This window comes from Silene latifolia, chromosome 4, assembly GCF_048544455.1.
Source record: "Silene latifolia isolate original U9 population chromosome 4, ASM4854445v1, whole genome shotgun sequence".
In the NCBI taxonomy this organism is placed as follows: Eukaryota; Viridiplantae; Streptophyta; class Magnoliopsida; order Caryophyllales; family Caryophyllaceae; genus Silene; species Silene latifolia.
In genome coordinates this window covers 7,692,723-7,713,086 of record NC_133529.1, presented here as the reverse complement: position 1 = coordinate 7,713,086, position 20,364 = coordinate 7,692,723, and the positions used below count along the sequence as shown (strand labels likewise).

At 37.8% G+C, this 20,364-nt stretch overlaps 4 protein-coding genes across 4 annotated transcripts; 1 reads left to right on the top strand and 3 right to left on the bottom strand.

The window, feature by feature from the left end:
- Positions 1-58: 58 nt before the first annotated feature.
- Positions 59-1,899, bottom strand: LOC141652022 (uncharacterized). Its single transcript, XM_074459687.1, has 2 exons — positions 224-1,899; positions 59-159 (listed from the first exon to the last, which is right to left on the bottom strand). The coding sequence occupies exon 1, from the start codon at positions 1,465-1,467 to the stop codon at positions 256-258; it is 1,212 nt and encodes a 403-aa protein (XP_074315788.1). The 5' UTR covers positions 1,468-1,899; the 3' UTR covers positions 59-159; positions 224-255.
- Positions 1,900-3,611: 1,712 nt separating this feature from the next.
- LOC141652785 (calcium sensing receptor, chloroplastic-like) lies at positions 3,612-5,588 on the bottom strand. The gene is made up of 6 exons (XM_074460387.1): positions 5,248-5,588; positions 4,916-5,161; positions 4,642-4,834; positions 4,258-4,399; positions 4,031-4,162; positions 3,612-3,937 (listed from the first exon to the last, which is right to left on the bottom strand). The coding sequence occupies exons 1-6, from the start codon at positions 5,473-5,475 to the stop codon at positions 3,697-3,699; spliced, it is 1,182 nt and encodes a 393-aa protein (XP_074316488.1). The 5' UTR covers positions 5,476-5,588; the 3' UTR covers positions 3,612-3,696.
- A 650-nt stretch (positions 5,589-6,238) lies between these two features.
- On the bottom strand, positions 6,239-14,319 carry LOC141652784 (tRNA threonylcarbamoyladenosine dehydratase). Its single transcript, XM_074460386.1, has 11 exons — positions 14,067-14,319; positions 13,049-13,095; positions 12,276-12,387; positions 11,722-11,869; positions 10,782-10,994; positions 9,830-9,964; positions 8,893-9,027; positions 8,176-8,391; positions 7,342-7,466; positions 6,968-7,025; positions 6,239-6,736 (listed from the first exon to the last, which is right to left on the bottom strand). The coding sequence occupies exons 1-11, from the start codon at positions 14,156-14,158 to the stop codon at positions 6,626-6,628; spliced, it is 1,392 nt and encodes a 463-aa protein (XP_074316487.1). The 5' UTR covers positions 14,159-14,319; the 3' UTR covers positions 6,239-6,625.
- A 1,477-nt stretch (positions 14,320-15,796) lies between these two features.
- LOC141652783 (uncharacterized) lies at positions 15,797-20,019 on the top strand. Its single transcript, XM_074460385.1, has 5 exons — positions 15,797-16,080; positions 16,180-16,277; positions 17,618-17,717; positions 18,696-18,878; positions 19,646-20,019. Exons 1-5 carry the CDS (start codon positions 16,024-16,026, stop codon positions 19,766-19,768), a joined length of 561 nt encoding a protein of 186 aa, XP_074316486.1. The 5' UTR covers positions 15,797-16,023; the 3' UTR covers positions 19,769-20,019.
- Positions 20,020-20,364: the final 345 nt, after the last annotated feature.

The window sequence follows — 20,364 nt, the reverse complement described above, 5'->3', positions numbered from 1 at the left end:
AGTACTACTCCAAATAGTACATGAAATAAGGATTAGACAATAAGATTATTAGTTCGTATTTTATGTAAGACGATTTTATTAATAATACATGAATTCTTAAATAAAAGACTGTATAGGTGTTTTCATCAATAACTTCAATATAGGTATTTACGAGTAATCCTAATGTGGGTGGATTTGGTCACGAAAAAAACACATGTTCATACACCAAAATTGGACGGTACACTAACAATTGACAAAATTCAAACAAGAGAAAACTCACATTATGTACGTATCCTTGATACCAACCTCGCCGAAAGAGTATGCGAAACAAGCCAATACAGCAGCACTAAGGGGGTTTGGAGGAGTCTTGTGAATCTTGGAAGAAGATTTCGTAGGCATTAGAGGCTTGCTAGACTTTGGAGGGGTTTTGAAGGATATTTGGAGAATAACTACATGCAAAACCCTGGGGTTAGGGTTGGGGTTAGAGAGAAAAGTGCAGCCTATTAGACAAAATAAGTCACGGCGAAGATGATGCAGAACCAAAGGAAGTCCAAGTCGAAGCAATGGTTTTTTCTCCTCGGCACCAGAGATAATTCCTTTGAAAATTTGATTAGTTGATAAGTTGTAAGCATACACCTCCTCTCTTTGGTTAACCCAATAGACAACCATATGGTTCTTGGGAGTGAGAGCAGACACTAGGTTTTGATGAGCAGCGAAATGAGGAAGTATAACACGGGCGCCAGAAAATTTGTGCCACTTTTGAGTAAGCACGTCAAAAGTATAGTCGACAGCACGATGTGTACTGAACACCCAAAGTTTATTCCATCCGTTAAGAGGAACCACAACCATTTGAGGAGCAGGAAGCCTGCGGAAAGGGGCGGGTGGAAGAGCGGTCCAAGTGGCGGAGATGGGATCATATACCTCGGCAAAACTAAGTGAAGGATGATTGCCGCTAAATGCATACAGCTTCCCTTGGTAAGGGACCAATTTAGGATAAATCCTAGGAGATATAAGAGATTCGCCTTCTGACCATCCTAAATCAGGGTTGTCGAGGTCAAAAGTATATATCTTGTGACAAATGTCCTTAATGGGTTCGTTGGGATATTCATGGATGGTGGTTAGGCTAGTAGGCATGGTCTTCGCGGACAAGGTGGAGGGTGTGATAAAAGGGAAAGGGTCATCCCAAAGCGTCCTTAAGGTTGTGGTGTCAGTGAAGGTCGTGGTTTCTGTAGTGCGAGCATCCGTAGGTAAGGTCAAGGTTGTGGGTGTGGGTGTGAGCTTGAGGAATTCGTCATCCCAATCCCATACAGGTGTTGTGGGGGTGGTCTTCTGGATATCAAAACCCCAACCTTCAGGTAGACAACCCCAATCTTCAGGTTGACATTCGATTATGGGGGTGTTCTCTTGAGGAAAATTGTCTAATTGAGCATGATGATGAGGACTAGAATTAGTGCGTTTAGGAAGAACAGGTCGAGAAAAGGGATACATGTTACGACATTCATGACGAATGTCATCAAGTCCTTGAATGTCATTAGGTTCACCACCAAGTATGTAAAGGGTACGGCCAAGAACAGCGCTGCTGAAAAGAGGGAAAGTGGTACCAGGGAGACGAATGAGGTCTTCAAAATCAGGAAGGATAAAAGGAAACCTGTTGGCAATAATATCGTAATTGGTATCCTAACGATGAGGAATCTCGTCATGTTGATGGTGATGGTATTGGTTTTTGTGTTTCGAGACGGATGAAAGACTTTCGAGGGATGTAGTTATATTAGGTATGCTTAAACACATAAACTTCGAATTGCCTAACCTCAGGCATAAGTCCAGACTCCGCCTCGAACTCTTGCTGCCGCTCTTCTTCAATCGTGACGACGACGACATCTTTGTAAAAAACTCCTTCGCCAGGTTTTCATCCCTCTGCCCTCGCCGTCGACATGGCTTTCTCTAACTTAGACATTCGAGGGATGCAGTGATATATATAGGCTTAATTCATACCAAATTACCAATAATCAAACAATCTCAATTTTGGCATGCAACTTGTTCTATTAAAATTAGGAAATTGTATGGTAAGGTTAATCAGTAAGGAGTATTTATATTTGGAAATTGATAAAAATGGAAATAAATACTTAATACATGCATTATTCATGTATAATTTATTCCTAATTTTTATAAATTAATACCAAATTTGAAAGGTATTAAATACTCAAATACAATCCATGGATTGTATTTATCATTTCCCCATATATTTTTAGGGACGTGCTAAATCCCGCACACTATTTTACTAAATCCTACACAAAATTACCGCTCATTTCAGTTTTGCCCTTCCATTTCTCATACACGACAAAAAAAAAAATCACTCCCCTTCTCTTCTTCCCTCCCTCCCAACTGAGTCTCCTTCCTCTGCCGTCTCAAACAAATTCAATTAAAGAACACATAGCCCCTCAAATTAGATTTAAAATCATGTACTACTCCGTAAGAAATAACAAACGAGATCATTAATTAACACCAATTTATTTTAATATAATTAAACCAGAAATTAAACCAAAATAATATTACATTTCAATTTAAATAAAAATCACAGACTACTGCTCAAAATCTACGCCATTAACGGAACGACCTCGCCCGTCGCATTACCGAAGGAGGTAGAGTTGAATTCAGCGCACGACATCGCCGTTAAAGTTTGAAGACGGTGTATTTGTGGTTTCGACAAATGTGGTGTGGCTGTTGAAGAGCGACAGATGGGCGAAAGGATAGGTAATTGACTTAATTATTATCATCGGTCAGTGGCCAGAAACAGCCTTTAAGGCGGCAGAGGAGGTTAATCGGTAGGGAGAGGAGAGAGAAAGAGAAAGGTGAGGAAATTAGGTTTAATTTTCTTTATTGGGTGGGGGAAATGAAAGGGGTAAAATTGGAATAAGTGGAAAATTTGTGTAGGATTTAGTAAAATGGCGTGCGGGATTTAGCAATTGCGTATTTTTATCCAAATTGTTTTTCAATATAAAAAAGTTTTATATCTAATCTAAATCCTACTCCGTATTAGTTATAGACTACTCCGTAGTAGGATAACGAGGATTTGTGGATAAGTAAAGGCTTTGAAATTTGCTTATACTCGTATTTTACGTAATTGCTATTTCCTACACATCATTTTATTAAATCCTACACAAATTCTTGTATTCTTCCGAATTTGTGTAGGATTTAGTAAAATGTTGTGCGCGAAATAGCACGTCCCTTTCTTTATTTGAGGGGTTCAAATTCAAATTTGACGGTTAAAGAACCTACACATCAATATCGTTAACTCTAAATATAAAATGAAAATTGTGAAAATCCCTATCTAATACAGTTCACAACGATTATCGGTCAGCCATAACCCGGTCTGAACTTGTAAATGATCAGCTCTAATTTACATGTGCCTGCTAATGTTTCCCGGCGAATGCGGTGAGGCTGGTGAAACTTCAATATATCAATAAGATTATATAGCTTAGTATTTTACGTAAGACGATTATATTAATAATACACGAATTCTTAAATAAGATTGTATACTTGTTTTCATATTTACTTTAACATAGGTATTTACGAGTAATCCTAATGTGGGTGGATTTAGCCAGGAAGACGCGGATTGTATGACTCCGTCCTCATTTCATCAGTAACAAAATTGGCTTCCCATTTCAATGAATTATGATGATTCAGAGAACTTTACACAGGACTCAAAAGTCAAAACCTTTACTTGGGGCCAGGAAGCAATCTCCTGGTAGTTTGAACAGTAGAACTGATGGTACCAGTGCGTCCAGGGATAATACGAGATGGCGTAAATATCTCAGCAAATGACACATTGTATGACTCCGTCCCTAATCGACTCTGTGACCAACCCTTGCCTCCTGAGAAACCATTTAACATGATCCAAGTGTTTTTGAATCCCAAACTTGACAATGTCTTTGCTGCTATTTTCGCGTAGTCTGAATACCTGCACCGAAAAACATACTGAACAAATTAGAAATCATTAATAAACCTGTCCAAGGCAGGATACTTATGTACAGCTTAAAAGTGACAGACATACGAGTCCATTATGACAATGTTGGAGCCCTTATTTAGCCGCTTCAGAAATGATATCTTCAAAGCGACTATCTCAGCTTCTACCTTCTTTGTACTTTTCACTTGGTTTTTCAACTTGCTTGGTAATTCTTCAAGCCTGTAAATAATCAGCAAACACAAACTGTGATCAGACCATTGGTTAAAAAAAAAAAAAAAAAACACCAAAAAAATCGTTGGTAAAAATTTTCTTACGGTATTGCAATGATCCGGCTTTTGACATTTGGGGGAAGCTGAGGGATACCGGCCTTGTTCTTGTCTTTCTCTGACCGAATATCAATCAAATAATAGTTCTGTGTGCACACCATATCCAAGGTCTGTGCAGGTGTAAGTTCACCTGATTAGCGCAAAGTATGCATTAGTACTGTTATAATTTAGTGAGAAACCGTCTTTCTCAATTTTTGACTGAAAGTCTTCTGACAAAGGGCAGTGCAACATTCTCAGCAACCAAAACAAGGAAAACCAGAATATTGACGGAATTTAGTTATCAGTCATCCGAAATCATGCAGGAAGAATCAGAAATTACAAATGGTTTAACAGTATTACAGTAAATCGGAAAATTGTGGTTTCAGTACTTGCCTTTGTATCCGCGAAAGTTGAATGTAATGAAAGACCATACTGAAGGAAGGATGAGATATGCAAGGAACAATCCGGATGCAGTTTCAATAATCAGAGCAGGGTCTGAATTTGCGATGGTTTCGACTGTTGATGATGCTATAGGTCTTACATCATCAATCACCCTACTGGTCTGTTCTGCAGCGCTTGTTACTGTCTGTTACCAGTTACCACAAATGCATATTCATTATTTTGGACAGTGTACTTACTGAACAGCGAAAAACGCGTTATTGAATACCTTAGCAGCGTTAGTGACGGATTCAGTAGAAATACCAGAGCCCTGCATAGCTTCCTGAGCTTTCTTGGCAGCTTCAGAAATGACAGGAGAAGCAGCCTTCAATGCTTCCTGTCCAGCCTGCTGTACATACGGCGCAGCAGCATCAATGCCAGGTTTTAAAGCTTCAGTTACAACCTGGAAAACTCGCTGTGTTTTGTCTAGAACATCGGAACCCACTTGCTGCACTTGATCAATTGTCTGCTCCACCTGCACATTCCAATAAAACATCACAATTTATCGACTGTGGATCAGCTGAAATCTGAATTATCAGAGTTGTCGACTGCGTAACATACTTGAGTGAGTGAGGAGACTAACTGATCTTTAGGGAGAGTAACAGCTTTAGCATTAAGGGGATTAGAGAAGAGGGTTAATAAAGATAGAGAAGTTGAGGTCGGAAAGACGAGAAGTTTAGCTGGTTTCAGCTGAATTTTGGTGTTGGAATTGGACAGAAGGGTTTTGTTAGAAGGAGATGAAGGAAGTGAAGGTTTAATGGTGGAAGCAGCTCTGATAGTCATCTCCATGCCAGACTGACTGTTGCAGAATGTTTCAGGAAAAAAAAAAAAACTTGTTTTTCTGATGTGAATTGAATGGCTGTAGTTTTAAAACAGGTTCCTGCCAAAAAAAATAAAAAATAAAGTGGAACTTGAGAGTAGCTATTGGTTGTTATAATGCCAAGTGGCATGGAGATTTTGCATTTTGGATTTTGATATGAAAACAATTTTCTACAATTCTACTCGTTAATAGATAACTGAGCAATGCTATGGACAGTCTCTTTCAGGTCTTCTCTGATTTTCTCCTCTCACTAACCGATAAAATAATTTATCCTATCCACTTGCATTAATATACTATATTTATTTTTTTTGCGAGTAGAGAAAGTTGGAGAGAAGACCCAGAGGAGAAAGTAAACCAACAAATAATATTTGGAAGTCGGATAAGTAAAAAATGAATTTGGCACTAAAATGATTTTATACTAGATCAAAAAAAAAATATGGAGTAATTTGTATTTACCCTATAGAGTGACTCCTGTATCTGTATTTGTAAGCACTTAAAAATTTTACGTGCTTACACAGAAAGAGTTTTTTTTTATCGGTGTGCTCGTGTGAGTAGTAGATGGTGGAGAGTTATGTATGAAGAGATGAGATAGATCTGTAGTACTGTGTCAGTCGTAGAGGTTGGAGGGACTAGGGTGTCGTTCTTTTGGATTAAAATTTATTGACCCCAACTAGAAATGAGCCAACCGAGAACCACCCAACTCGTAATTGATCCTATGCGAAATGACCTAAAGTGAATTGTAACAATTAATTAAGTCGTAACTCATACGGAGTATAATACGTAATTTTATAACAGTACTAACCATCTTCTCTAATCTAAATGCTAAAGCTGTTACTCTCCCAGTGATCCGACCCAAACACGGGCTAAGAGAAGTATTAGCCGAACAAATGGGTCGATGTTTACACTAGACTAAAAAATGTCTAGGAGTACGAAGCAAATGAGTTTGCTTAGAATACACTTTCTCACCAAAACCGTATAGTCAAAATCAGCGTTACTATGTCGTATGAATCTTCTTTCGAGTGCACCTACTTCACAGGCACTTCCTATCACCTCCAGAAGAACATCACCTTCACATTTGCTTCATGTTTTAACTGGCATGAGCTTCATCACACCGGAAAACTACAAAGCATAGTCGAAACTGGCTCGCTTGAGAACATCCGATACTCTTTGGAAAAACTCAGGTTCCTTCTCTCTTATCTCATCAAGTGTCAATGATTCATGTTCATCAACCTGCAAAAAATGATATAGCACAATGACAGATTGAAAGAAACGGATGAAGCGGAAGGCCACACACAGCGGAACTATGTATAACGATATGAGGTCCTATGACACTGGAAAACGAAATTGAGACCAAAAATACTAGGAAGTTTTCCAAAGATGCATCTTTTTAACCTAAATTTACCTTCAACAAGCGGTCAACAAAGACAAACCAGAGACATAAGTCAGGAACATACTACATACCTCATCAAACTTCAAAAGAATCAAGTTTGTGACAGATGCAGGCTTTGTGCGATCCCACCTAAACATAGACGGAATAATAATAATAACAAGCAATGTTAGAATTAAATTGGAAGTTTGCAGAACAGTGAAAGCAGTCATATCTAATTCAGGTTCTTTCAGAAGTTTCTCCTCTTTTCTTATCAATGTAGTTCATTTGGTCCTTAATTTGATTCGTCATTACTGGCAAGTTTATGACAATACAAAATGACTCAAAATCCATCAACCTTTCGAAATTACGGCTAAACACTCGTGTGACATGTAACCATAGTACTATAAATATGAAGATTACACACAATAGGGTGCAGACAGTCCAAAGCTGTTTGTAGGATAACTACCTTACGAGCATTAATTCGTTAATTGATCGCCACATTGCACGTCCCACATCTTTAATAGATTGATCTTTGGCACTCCGACCACGCCACAGCTCCTTTGTCACATACATCACTTCTTCAACATCTACCTTAACACGCAAAGAAAGACAGGTGAAGTGTGATTCATGTTTTTTTCATTCTTGCAGCCATTTGCAAGAACTCCAAGGCTCACAAAAGTGCAAAATTAAAACTAAGATTTATATGCAAGAAAGGAGAATTACAGGTTCATGACTGCCCAAATACTCCAATAATGAAATGCAATACAACATCATCACCATAGTGTCGTAAAGGCGTAAAGGCTCCTCAAAAGGCGGATTGGCAGGGGGAATGCTGTATTCAAACAATCTTCGTACTTACATTCTTACAATATATTGTGTTGACAATTATGAATTATGAGTTACACAAGAAGCTGCTGAGACTTACATCATGCAACAGTGAGTTCTGAACTCATTTATGTTTAGTGGGGGTAACTCTCACTAAGTAGCACTTGTCAGCAATATCTATGCTTGCATTCTTGTCTCAAAAATAGGCAATAGTCATGATTTAGCTCAAAGCAGGTTCAGAGAAGCAGACAGTGCCACTACAGACTCAAATAAAGTTCAAAGGAGTGGACATGACACTATGGATCCATTTCACTCCATTCAATTGAGGATCATATAGGAAAAGACCAACAACGAATAAATCAAGCAAGTGACCCAATAATTTAGAACAAACCAAGAGGGAACTTGCAACAAAAAAAATGGCGCTCTGGGAGTCCAGGGAGAGAATGAATGAGATTATTGATAAAAACAGCCATACCTGTACTTCATTGGCAGTGCCATACACCAATTCCTCGTGCTCAATTAAACGTTGATGAAGGATACGATAATGTTCCATATCAAAACTTACAACCGGCTCATTCTCAACCTGCAGTCCTCCTAGTTTTGTGACAACATAGGAGGCCATAATCTGTCCGAAAATTGCAGGGACAGATCCCAAAACAGGAATTATGCGGACCCTAAATCCTGGTACAACCTGACATTAACATTGAATGTCAGGAGATCATGAATCCATGATGAAATCACACAGACCATTAGAACAACAATTAGCAAAACATGAGAAGAGATAAATCCCCCCCAGTCACAAAAAAAAGCTGTGATTTATCACACGTATAAGACAACATCGAATTATGACCTCCGGAATCAGTTATGTTATGCTCAGCTGTGAAGAAACACAATCCTTCTTCTTACGGTTAGTAAATGCATGCCTAGTCACATCCACCTTGCGCCTTAAGTGTAGACAGATAACAGGGAAAAATGATATATCGGCAAATCAGGGAAAAATGAGGTTGAGAGTTGGAAAGAATAATTTGTCGAAATTCTGTGACAGTTCCACATTCATCAATAGAAACATTGGTTACAGAAAATGCTTCCAAATAATAAGTTACTATTTCTTTTTCTCAAGTATATATTAGGGATTGATTGTTTACATTGTAATTGACACTACGAACAAGGGGTCAAAATTCAAAAGTCACACCTGGTAATCTGTAGGATTTTCTTCTTCTCCACTCAGACCTTTAAAAGGAAGCAGCTTGACTTTTGGTTTCTCCAAAGAAAAAACCACTGGGATTCCCCCTTCAATGCCATGGTCTCTTTTCAATCGCTGTCTAACCTGGAGAAGAGAAATTGACTGTGCTTTCAATATGCATGAACCTAGAGAGCAATTAAACTGTGTGGACATCTAAATCAGCATTTTTACGTTATCTAACAACATACTCCCTTGTTTCACAATAAAATAACAATATAGTCTGACATCATAGGTTTCACAATAATATAACAATATAGTCTGTTCAACGATAATTGATTGGCAGGTACCGAAGTATTGAAAGAATCTACTTTGCATGGACTGGCTGCAAATGCTATGTGTTTCACAATGTTTTTCCCATTTGACTTTTTGACGTTGATGGTATATGTGTTAAAAAAATATACAATACAAAACATATACTCGTATTACTAATAGTTACATTTTTTATTAAAAAAAAAACACAAAAAATTATAATTTTTCTATCAAAAAAGTAGTATGAAAAAATTATAGTCAAATTATCGTATTGAAAATTGTATAAAGTCAAATGCAAAAAACATTGTGAGAAAGGGAAAGTATCAAGCTGGGTATGGTGTCTGATGGGAGAGTTGGACAATTTATAAATCAATGTACGCGCCTACGCGTTCGGACTAAAATCATACTCTCTCCATCACAGCCAACAGTTTACGTCGACTTTATTTTCCTCACAATATAAATTAAATGCAAACTATTGACAGACTGTGGGAGTACGTCTAAGAGCGGTCATACCACAATGACCATGTAGAGATCTGTCACTGGCATGCATGATAAAATGAAGTGTTCAGTAAAAGAGACACAAGCTATTACATGTAAACACCAGAATACAGAACATAAGACAAGGATGAATAAGTACTGATCGCGAAAGTGGGTCATTTGTTGACTCCCTCAAATCAGCAATACGAATTCGAGTTGGATCAGCTCTCGCACCAGCTCCTGTTGCACAAAGAACCTTCAAACCTCTACGTACACATGCTGCAAGCAATGCCACCTATAAAATTATTTACAAAACAACTAAGTTCATATAAGACTTCGGTAGTCTTATGACAGTAATACTGAGTAACTTGCTAAAACATGTTATATAGTTTCTGAAAGAAATAAGCAGCAAATACTCACTGATTTATAACATACGACTTAGCACTTATCAGTTCATGAAGCTAATCAAAACTTCAATAATCCTATGAGGAAGAACTACCCAAAGCTCCTCTTAGAGCACACACATAATATTTGTTCATAACATGAAACTATCCAAATATATTGAATTCATAATCTACATTAGAAGACACATCAAATGCAAAACAACCCTCAACCTCAGCATTTCACACTCTCTATCCACTGTGTGTTTCTATCTATTAGGCCCTTGGATCCTCTTTAGAGAAGATTGAAGGGCATATGTCAGAAATATCGAAAATTTGAAGGAATCTTTCTGATTGCACAAGGGAAATGTTGCATATGCGCAATCCCCCTTACACCACTTGGTGTGGGATCATCTTTGGATGCATTGGGGTGATGTTAGTATCATTCTGAATGATGTCAATCACAATTTACGAGAGTTCTGGTCTATAAAGGCTTTCTCAATACAGCTACAACTTGCCCAGAGAAAATGTATTGTCCTCTTGCAGCAATATCTTTGTTCTTCAAATAATAATGGATATACAAAAAATTATTACGGTGGCAGTTAGCAACAAGAATCTTCTATATGAAAGAAATACTCTGCCTGCTAAACTACAGGAGTACTATGGCTACTATAAATTGCTAACGTACTACATCAGAAATAACTGAAACATTAAGTATCATGTATCAAATACCTTTGTATCTATGTTGTCAATGCAATCCAATACAAAATCTGGGTTGCCGGACAAAATTCTTTCTTCTGAAGATGAGTCATAGAGAAGTACTTGTGCATCAATCTGGCACTCGGGGAAAATTTTCGAGAAGTGTTTCTTGAGGCATAGAGCTTTTGGCATGCCAACATCCTCTCTTGTTGCAACCGCGTGGCGATTAAGTGAAGAAAGCGAAACCTTGGAAAGTATGTCACAAATATTAGAGGCAATAGATAATCATCCAATTTAGAGAACAATATACATCTATACGCCTCAACGTTTTAGCCTTTAAACTATTGTTTAGGATATAATCAGATATCCGGGACAGCAAATATTATAGATGTTAAGACTATACTTTAAGCACCCATATTTACAGATGTTAAGAAGAGAAAGTGTTATGTAATGGAGTTTCAAGCCGACATTGCATTATTTCTGTTAATATAACTCCCTAAAGAAAAATGCTGATATTTTGGGCCGTGTCAGGCAAAATTTTAATATTGTCATTACTTTACTGATATTTCTGTGTCTTAGTCTATACTACCCATTGTTTTTCAAAATAAATATTAGCATGTGTTTTTTGTTATGGTGTATATTCCATGACATCCCCATACCGAGATTCTATGATCATTGCTGCATCTGCACTTTTCTACCGCGGGAGATAGGAGGGACAAATTGCTATTTATGCCCAAAATATTTAGAATACCAAAGGTCGCAAAGAAAGCAGTAGACTATGAAAGTTCAACTCTATTTTAGTGAAGGTTATTATGCTCGGCAATGCTAACATTGTACCCTGACACACCTTCTAGTTTTTTTAGAAATAGATTATTACAAACGACTCCTGGCTTCATTATTTCGTTTCCAACATACATGGAAGAAGTTAAGAAAAAGGCCTTAATTAAGCTATTAGTTTTAGACAGCCAAAAACCTGGTCAAAATCCACGAGCAGTAGCCTCCCTACTCCAGATCTCAAAAGCATTGATGCAGCATGACTACCAACACCTCCAAGACCGATAACTACAACATAAGATTCTGTAACTCTCTTTTGGCTTTCCAGACCGAAAAACTGAATGTTCCTGAAAGAGCGGAAAAAAAATCGAGTACAAATGAATCAATCTTCACACAATGACACCTTTAAAGTTTCAACCATGGATTAAGCTCGAGTGTACGTACATACATATCCAGGTAAAGACTTTCATTTCTAAGCAATGCTCATAGGAAAAAGAGTTCTAATTTATATGTCATAAATTTGACGCCCGTCATTGCCCTACTAAAAGAAATAATGCTACTGACTTCTCTCGAAATATTTTTCCATTAAAAATTACCTCTCTTCCTACATACTTAATCTTATCAAAAGAGAAACCCCACCATAGGAGAATGTAATGTCCCCAATGAGTAGAAACATAAGCACGGGTAAAAAAAACATTGCTCATGGAGTCATGGACTAGTCGAGCAACTACTCTTTAATGAATGTCAAGCTACCTGGTCAGCTGCTCAGAGACTATTTCATCTTTCAGAAGGTCTGGCATTTCTTGAGTGCCCACCCTATGATTGAAGCATCCATTTTGATCAGACTCAGAGAGCATATTTCTGTCTAAATTGTAACAACCCATTAGCACATCATACAAAGACAATAAACCCACAAAGATCTTCAAGTAAAGAAATAAAGCAACAGACATCCAGATTCCAGACTATGGTTAGCAAATAATTTAGCTTTTAGAGAAATCACATGAAGCCAACAGCCAAAAATCTCTCCGATACAATTCCACACTTTCTTGTGTATTTGAGTTATTTTAATAGCTGCAGCACACTTATACACTTTTAAGTTTCAACAGTTCTTAGATAAGACTATGATACCATTGATCATATCAATATATCATATTGTGCAAGTTTTTAGAAGTATAAGTGTTGCTTTAAGGTAGGTTTAAGGTTTTGACATGAAAACCTAGTAAACTAACATAGGGTCTAGGGAATGGTATGGCATCCAAGTCCAAGTCTCCGGATTATTTAGATGAATAATATTTATAATTTCTTTTATACTAAAAAAATAGATCATCTGCAGGCTGCAGCTCAAAAAAAGCTCAGAGGACAGCCAAAAAAAAACCTTCTTTTCACTCAAGCTGCATAAGCATTAGAGAACATAGACAAAAGGAGGGAGGCACCAAAAAGATTTGACCAGCTGAGGTGCATATGCATTGCAGGTAAGATGGTGATTGGTAATTGCCCAAATTTGAGAGTAAGGGAAAAAAACTCACCGTCTAATTTAGCTACCTCTGCACTGTAGCCCTTATCTTCAATCCTTCTGCAATTAAACAAAGCCATGAAACATTTAATTACAATAGCTTAAATGGCTACATCCATAGTCAACACCTAAAGTATGAAGCAATTAGCTTATAGAGATCAATTAAAGTAACTGAAAAGTCAGCAGAGATGGGCCAGTATCACTTTAAGGGGTAAATCTAAGTTGCGACAAGTTCTGACGCATTGGAGTATAACTGTATAAGGTGCTTCAGAAATTAATCAAAAATTAAAAGTAGATACAATGTTTCGAAGATGAAAAAGATATAGAATAATTAAGCAATGGGGAAACCACTTCCTCCATAAGCCACTGAAAAACTATTCGAAATGAGCCCATCTGTTCTGATTCATTTGGCACAGTTGCAGTAACAGACACGTCTCAGTGCTAAAATCTGGTTATTATAATACAAGATGGCGAGTGTATGAAGGAACATATAATAGAGGATAGGATGATTTAATCATGTAGTGTAATCAGTAGCTGGTCTTTCAGTATGTTTCATCCAAACAGGCTAGTACAGGAGGACATTTCATACATAAGAAGAACTTAGTTACAATTTAATCAAGAAAAATCGCCGCCAACTGCAGAGACTTGCAAAAGGTCCAAGGGATAATCAAGACAACTAAATAACACCAACTTCTAACATGAACAGTATGAATAACCAACTTAAACGCCCAAAATCCTCGCTTTACGGACAAATTCACCTGAATATTCCCATTACTCCAGAACCCAATTTAACCCTCCAAACAAAAATCTAAAAATCACCCTTCATCTGATTCAATATTACTTAGTGACCCATCAACCATCACCCAATAAATTATTCAAAGTCTTCACCTTTCTCACATTTCCAAGCATCAAAACAGTAAAAAATCATCAAACAGCTATCAATAAGCAACAAAAACGTAAAACCTACTGAAAACTAATGGAATGTAAAGTAAGAATATGGGAAAAATTAGTGAAAGAAGAGAGAAAGTTGCCTGTGGAGAAGTTTGAGAAGGGTAAAGGTGGAAAGAGAGCCAATCAAAGTACCAGCACCAAGTAATGCTGCCCACTTCAACCGTTCCTCCATTTTTCAATTATAACTTATATGATTTGGTGAAAAAGTTGAGATTTTTCTGTGATAAGAACTTTGCTGTTTAAACCCTTTCCCCCGTTTTTTTCAGACCCACCATTAATGTCTGTGCTTGCGGTTTCCTGCTTTGCGCTTCCTACTGTGTTTTTGTTTTTGTTAGAGAGGAGTAGGGATGGCAATGGGTCGGGTTGGATCGGGTTTTGCAAGATCCAAACTCGATCCACTTACTTATTGGATCACAGATCCATATCCATACCCGATCCATATCTAAAATTTTAAAATCCATACCCGATCCATTATACTTTTTTCAAACTCATACCCGCTCCAAATCCATACCCGATCCACTACATAATCCAAAACCCAATACGAAACTTGATTTGACTACATAAAAATTTAATCTTATATAAGAAAATTTAAATTTCAAGGTTAATAAAGCCTAAATTTTCAATAATATCCACTTGGATCGGGTTCGGGTATGAATGGATCGGGTTTGGATTTGGTTCGGGTTTTCCAATAATGGATATGGATATGGGTTTTTAAATAGTGGATCAGAAACGGGTTTTTAAAGAGTGGGTTTGGATCGAATTTTTTCCTTCGGTTCGATTCGGGTTCGGTTCGGTTTGGATCATAATTGTCATTCCTCTCAGAGGAGAGACTACTACAGAGTATTTAGGGATGTTACTTAATCCGACCGGTAGGTATAAAGTAAACCTGAATTCAAAATGACTCGACCTCCGACTTCCGAGGCTCCGACTAGATTAAAAATGGCTAATCGGAAAGGAGCCTAATTTAGCCTAACTGTGGTCGAGAGTCGAAACTAGGGTTTAACCTTTCGGATGAAAGCTACCGAATCTAACGATCTGAGACCGAACTGAATGACTTATTTGTTACGTTCCTTTGAAAAATACTCCTTGGAATCTGGTGGATGATGTTAAGCAACACGATTAGAGTAGACATAGGTTGACTCATTGTTCGGAATCTAACTCGATTTTATCCGAATATACGAGGAAATCAAATTGACCCAATTGAACCCAAGGCCAAGCCAATAATCTATAACAACTAGGGATGTTAACGAGGTGAGCCTTGCTCGGCTTGTGTTCAAAACCAAAACTTGAGCTCAAGCGTACTCGAACTGGTAAAAAATGTGCTCGTTATAAAGCTTGCGAGCTTTAACGCGGCTTGAGCAATCAAGCCTATATAAAACTGTTTATTTTTTTTCTCTTTCGATATTTTCAATAACATGGCTCGAAGGTTATATGTAAAAATGTTTGGCAAATCAACTAGACATTTGATATGTGCGATACAAAAATATAATCATAATAAAAAAAATTATAAAATATGAGCAATATCTTATGTAATCACACAAGTTCGAGCCGCTCGCGAGCTTTTCAAGTCGAGCCAGCCTTTGCTCGACTTGACTCGTTAAGTTCTCGAGCTGAGCTTTGACCGAGTCAATCTCGAATAGCTCGCGAGTCATCTCGTCTCATTAACACCCCCTAATAACAACCATGTGTCTTAGTCGATTTAAACAGAAATCAACCGTGAATTGAGGTATATGACTACGTGAACCTTAAATGTTGAGACGGTGCGATCACATGGACCTAGCTTAACTCGCACATAAATCAAAACTAACCTGACTCAAACCACATCAACCCGAAACAACGCAAACTTATTCGAGTAAAACCGAAATATCGTCAAATCAATCGAATATTCGAATAGACTTAAAACCGAAGCTAAAACTCACACAATAATATAAAACCGATTTAACCAAACCCGAAATCAAAAACTAAACTAAATCATTTTCCTCGTAACAGACAGTCATCTGAAGAACTCGAAACACAAAAAAATCTCAGTTGGAAAAGATGCCAGTAGTTGCTCCAAGATCTGGGGATGCCATTTTCGCAAGTGCTGAGCGTGTTGTCAGTAATTATCTCTTCCTCAATTTTCCCTTCTAATTATGCTAATCTTCTCAAATTAAGGTGGTTAATGCAAAATTGTTGGGTTGTTAATTGTTATAGAATGCAGAGTTGTTTTCATTAACTTATGGAGCAATCGTGCGTCAACTTCTTACTGATCTTGAAGAGGTTGATCAAGTTAACAAACAGCTCGATCAAATGTATAATCTTTACACACTTTCATTTTATATTGCACGAATTATAGAATAAGACCGTCTCATGGTGTGAGATATATATATAAGAACTGTCTTACAATTTAAGACGGTATTATACGATAGGGTTTGCTTTAGTTTGAGCTATATGTGGATTGGGCGTGATTGAGTAAGGCAGAGTGGGATATATGTTATGTTGGTATGTGATCAAATTGAGTTATGATGCTGTGTTATGTAAAATGGGGAAGGAAAAGCTAGGTTGAGTCTTTTAAGCCTTGTTTGGATAGGAAAAAAGAAGGGAAAGGGAGGGGAGGGGGAAGGAGGGAAGGGAAAGGGAGGGGAGGGAGAATGGAGGAGGTGATTTTCCCTCCAAATCTTGCCTATGTTGGTGGGGAAACTATTTGCCTTGGAGGAGGGAAATGGAGGGATCCATTTTCCCTCCCTTCCAAATCCTTCCACCCTCATTTTGCTAACCAAACAATGGATTTCTCATCCTTTCAATTCCTTCCCCTCCCTTTCCCTCTAAATCACTCAATCCAAACACACCCTTAGTGTTCATGATTACTGCGAAATGGTCATTTAGGGTGTGTTTGGATAGCAAAAGTGGAGGGAAAGGGAGGGGAGGGGAAAGGGAGGGAAAAGGAAGGGGAGGGAAAATGGGGTATGGGTGTTTGGATACAATTTCCCTCAAAATCTTACCTATTGTGGAGAGATTTTGGTTTACCTTGGAGGAGGGAAAATGGATCCCTCCAAATCCCTCCCCCTTCGTTTCCCTTCACCCTTATTTTCTATCCAAACAAGGGATTCTAAATCTCTTACTCTCCCTCCCTTTCCTTTCCCCCCAAATCCCTCAATCCAAACACACCCTTAGGAGCCTTTGTAAGGTGGGTTGTGGGTAGTTCATCTGATTTTTGCATGCTGATTGAAAAGGTACTTGTGTATAAAAGATTGTTATGAAGAAAGTGATAAAACGAAACCAATAGTTGCTGATACTGGAGCTCTTTAGAAGGAGTCATGGAGGCGGATACCTTCACCAACCTTAGAATTTGGAAGATGTGACATGTAGTTGTTCGACTTGACTTTGTCTTAGCTTATTGTAATCCTCTAGGCTCGAGTCAAGATTACTCGCCTTTTATATAGGAGCTTGCTTTGTTCTCGGTATTCTTTCTGCTTAGGGTAACATATTTCGCTGTGGTGGATTACTGGCTGTCACTAGTTCTCTGGCTCATTTATAGTGTCTGTGAGATTGGTGAAGTATAAATTTGTATGGTTCCTTTCACTGCATATCAACATGTATCCGTGAGATTGGTGAAGTATGGATCTTTATTGGTTCTTCCGTACTCTTGTAGGGGTTATAATATTGGTGTTCGTCTAATTGATGAATTTCTAGCTAAATCCAATGTCTCTAGATGTGTGGACTTCAAGGAGACTGCTGAAGTAATTGCTAAGGTATGTAGTCTTGTTACTCTTGTATTCTCCTTAGTATTATTTTTCTATCTATTGTGTGTATTGACATTCAAACATTTCTCCTTTCTACTCCCGTTTCTCGTGTAAACGTAATTTTTGATTTGTTATAACTGCTTATATAGTACTCCAGTACTTGACTGTTGACTAGTTTACTTTCCTAAGGGCACTGTTTAGCTAACGGATGATTTTCTGAATCCTGATATATACTCTGAATCTTTTGACAAGTTCTAAGTATTCAGCGATCAACTCTAATGCAGTTTGCCTTTTAGTTACCCTCTCCAGATGATTCTTATTAAGGACTCAACAATTACAATTCCTTATCCTTAGCGGTACATAAGAAATAGCAGCATGGCTTCGGAGAATTTTCAATGTGGCATTGGTTTTGAATCGTATGTGCTGAGATTGGTGATTAGTTTGCTCTCAAGATTCCTACTAATAATAGTATTACTGAGGATTTTTTTCTACCATCCGTGGAGTCATTCACATGATTTAGCTATTTATAGCACTGATAGTTTGTATAACTGCTGATTCGTCTGTGCTCATCAACCAATAAGTGTGTGTAAAAAAAAGTAGGCACATGGCATAATCTAATTATACTTTGCCAATCCGTTGTATTTGAAACATTGTTCCGCATGCGCCCTGTGGCTTGTGGGACTTTGGATTCTATTGTCTTTGTTTTGGCTGTTGCTGCTAGTGGTGAGTCGTGTATTTCGGCTATATGTTACGAACAAAATATAAAACCATCATTACATAAAGTTCAGCATCAGTGTTATGCAGCGCCAAACAAAACAGTAAAAATAGTAAAAAGACCAACTTCTAGGGTCGGATTGCATGTTTTTTTGGGTTGCAGGCATTGATTTAAATTAGACTTTCTTTTCAGCCAAAATTTATATTTTTAATGTTCATAGTTCATTAACTTCTATGCAAAATTTGTTATTTAAGTCTTTTTCACCCAAACAGGTTGGCTTCAAAATGTTTTTGGGGGTGACTGCAACAGTAACCAACTGGGATCAAGATGGAACAACTTGTAGCTTGGTATTGGAGGACAATCCCTTGGTAGATTTTGTTGAGCTTCCTGACACGTGTCAAGGCCTACACTACTGTAACGTTTTGAGCGGTGTTCTCAGAGGATCTCTGGAGATGGTAAGCTTTTCCTTTGTACCGCCTTATATTTTCGGTCAATGTAACACTGGTCCCTTTCCAAGTTGGGCTTAGGTTTATTAGCATTAGAAACTGCTGTGAATGATGTTGACATTCTCACACATGGAAATTGGCCTTTTAAGAACGCCTTGATGTCCTCTTATTTGTTTGGTGGAACTGCTGTATTAGTTCTGAATTTACGAGGCATTTATGGCTTTGTTCTCTTTTGTCTGGAAAAGTAAGAAGCATTTATGTAGTGTTAAATATCCACAGACCAGAAGGGTTCTGCATGTTATCAAACATTCATAGTAGTTCCTCACTTCCTCTGAGTTTGTTACGTTACTTTGACACTTCACTTCAGCTATGAGTCGACACGACACTCCTTCTGACACGACGCAACACTTCGACACATTTTTAGGCCAATTATATGAAGTTTATTCTTAAAATAGCCACGTCCGACATTCTGACTTGTACTCTTGCCTGACATGTGCAACCAAATTTGTGTATTATAGAATAAGGGCACAATGAGGGTCTTCGACATTTCAAATTGGTCTTTCATAGTTTTGATGGAAGATGAAATTAGATATTACCTGTGAAGTTCTTTTTGTGATACTTTCTTTACGTCCTGTGTATAATAGTTTCAGATACTTAACTAGAAACAGGTCGAGTCTAAGCACTGATTGTGGTCTTAATCTAGCTCCTCCTTTGGCTCTTGAACACTTGAAATATAATAATTCAGAACCCATGTCTATTTTCCATGTACTTTTTAGGTGTCAATGAAGACCGAAGTCACTTGGATCAAAGATATGCTTCGTGGAGATGATTCTTATGAATTGCAGGTTAAACTTGTGAAGCAAGTTCCAGAAGAATATCCATACAAGAACGACGAGTAACAAGCTTGCTAATGTTATTATTTTTATAAGATGACAATTATGGAGTCATGATCTGGATCTGTAATTGCACTCTTCTCAGCATTTCAAGTTTTTGTACTAGAAGAGGTTCACTCATTGATTCTTCCCTTAGCTTTTTTGGTTGTATAAGCTATACAATATTAATGTAGTTACTTTAACATTAGTGGTATCAGCTTTACCAGGAATTGTACTTCGTCTCAAATGTATCGTCTCAGTTTGACTTTCTTCGTCAATCTATGTCAATTTTGACTTTCTTTCCATCTTTGTTTTGGGGTTTTCATCCCAAATATTTTCAATATTGAAGAAACTTTAATTTGGCTCATAGGAGGGAAAATCGGATTCCTCAATCACCACTCTTTCGAGGTGATGACAAAAAGGCAACTAAAATGCCGGTGTGCAGGTGTTGGCTCTAGCCTCTCGAGGTGATCAAATACGGACGTGAGTCGGATGCATACAAATCTTGCTCAAGAGGTGAATAAATAAATGCATTGTCTATTACTCTGTATTTCACTGTATCTGCTCTTTTAGGACCCAGATGGCCCCTGGTCTATTAGGTGCGCGATACATGAGCACGTCTA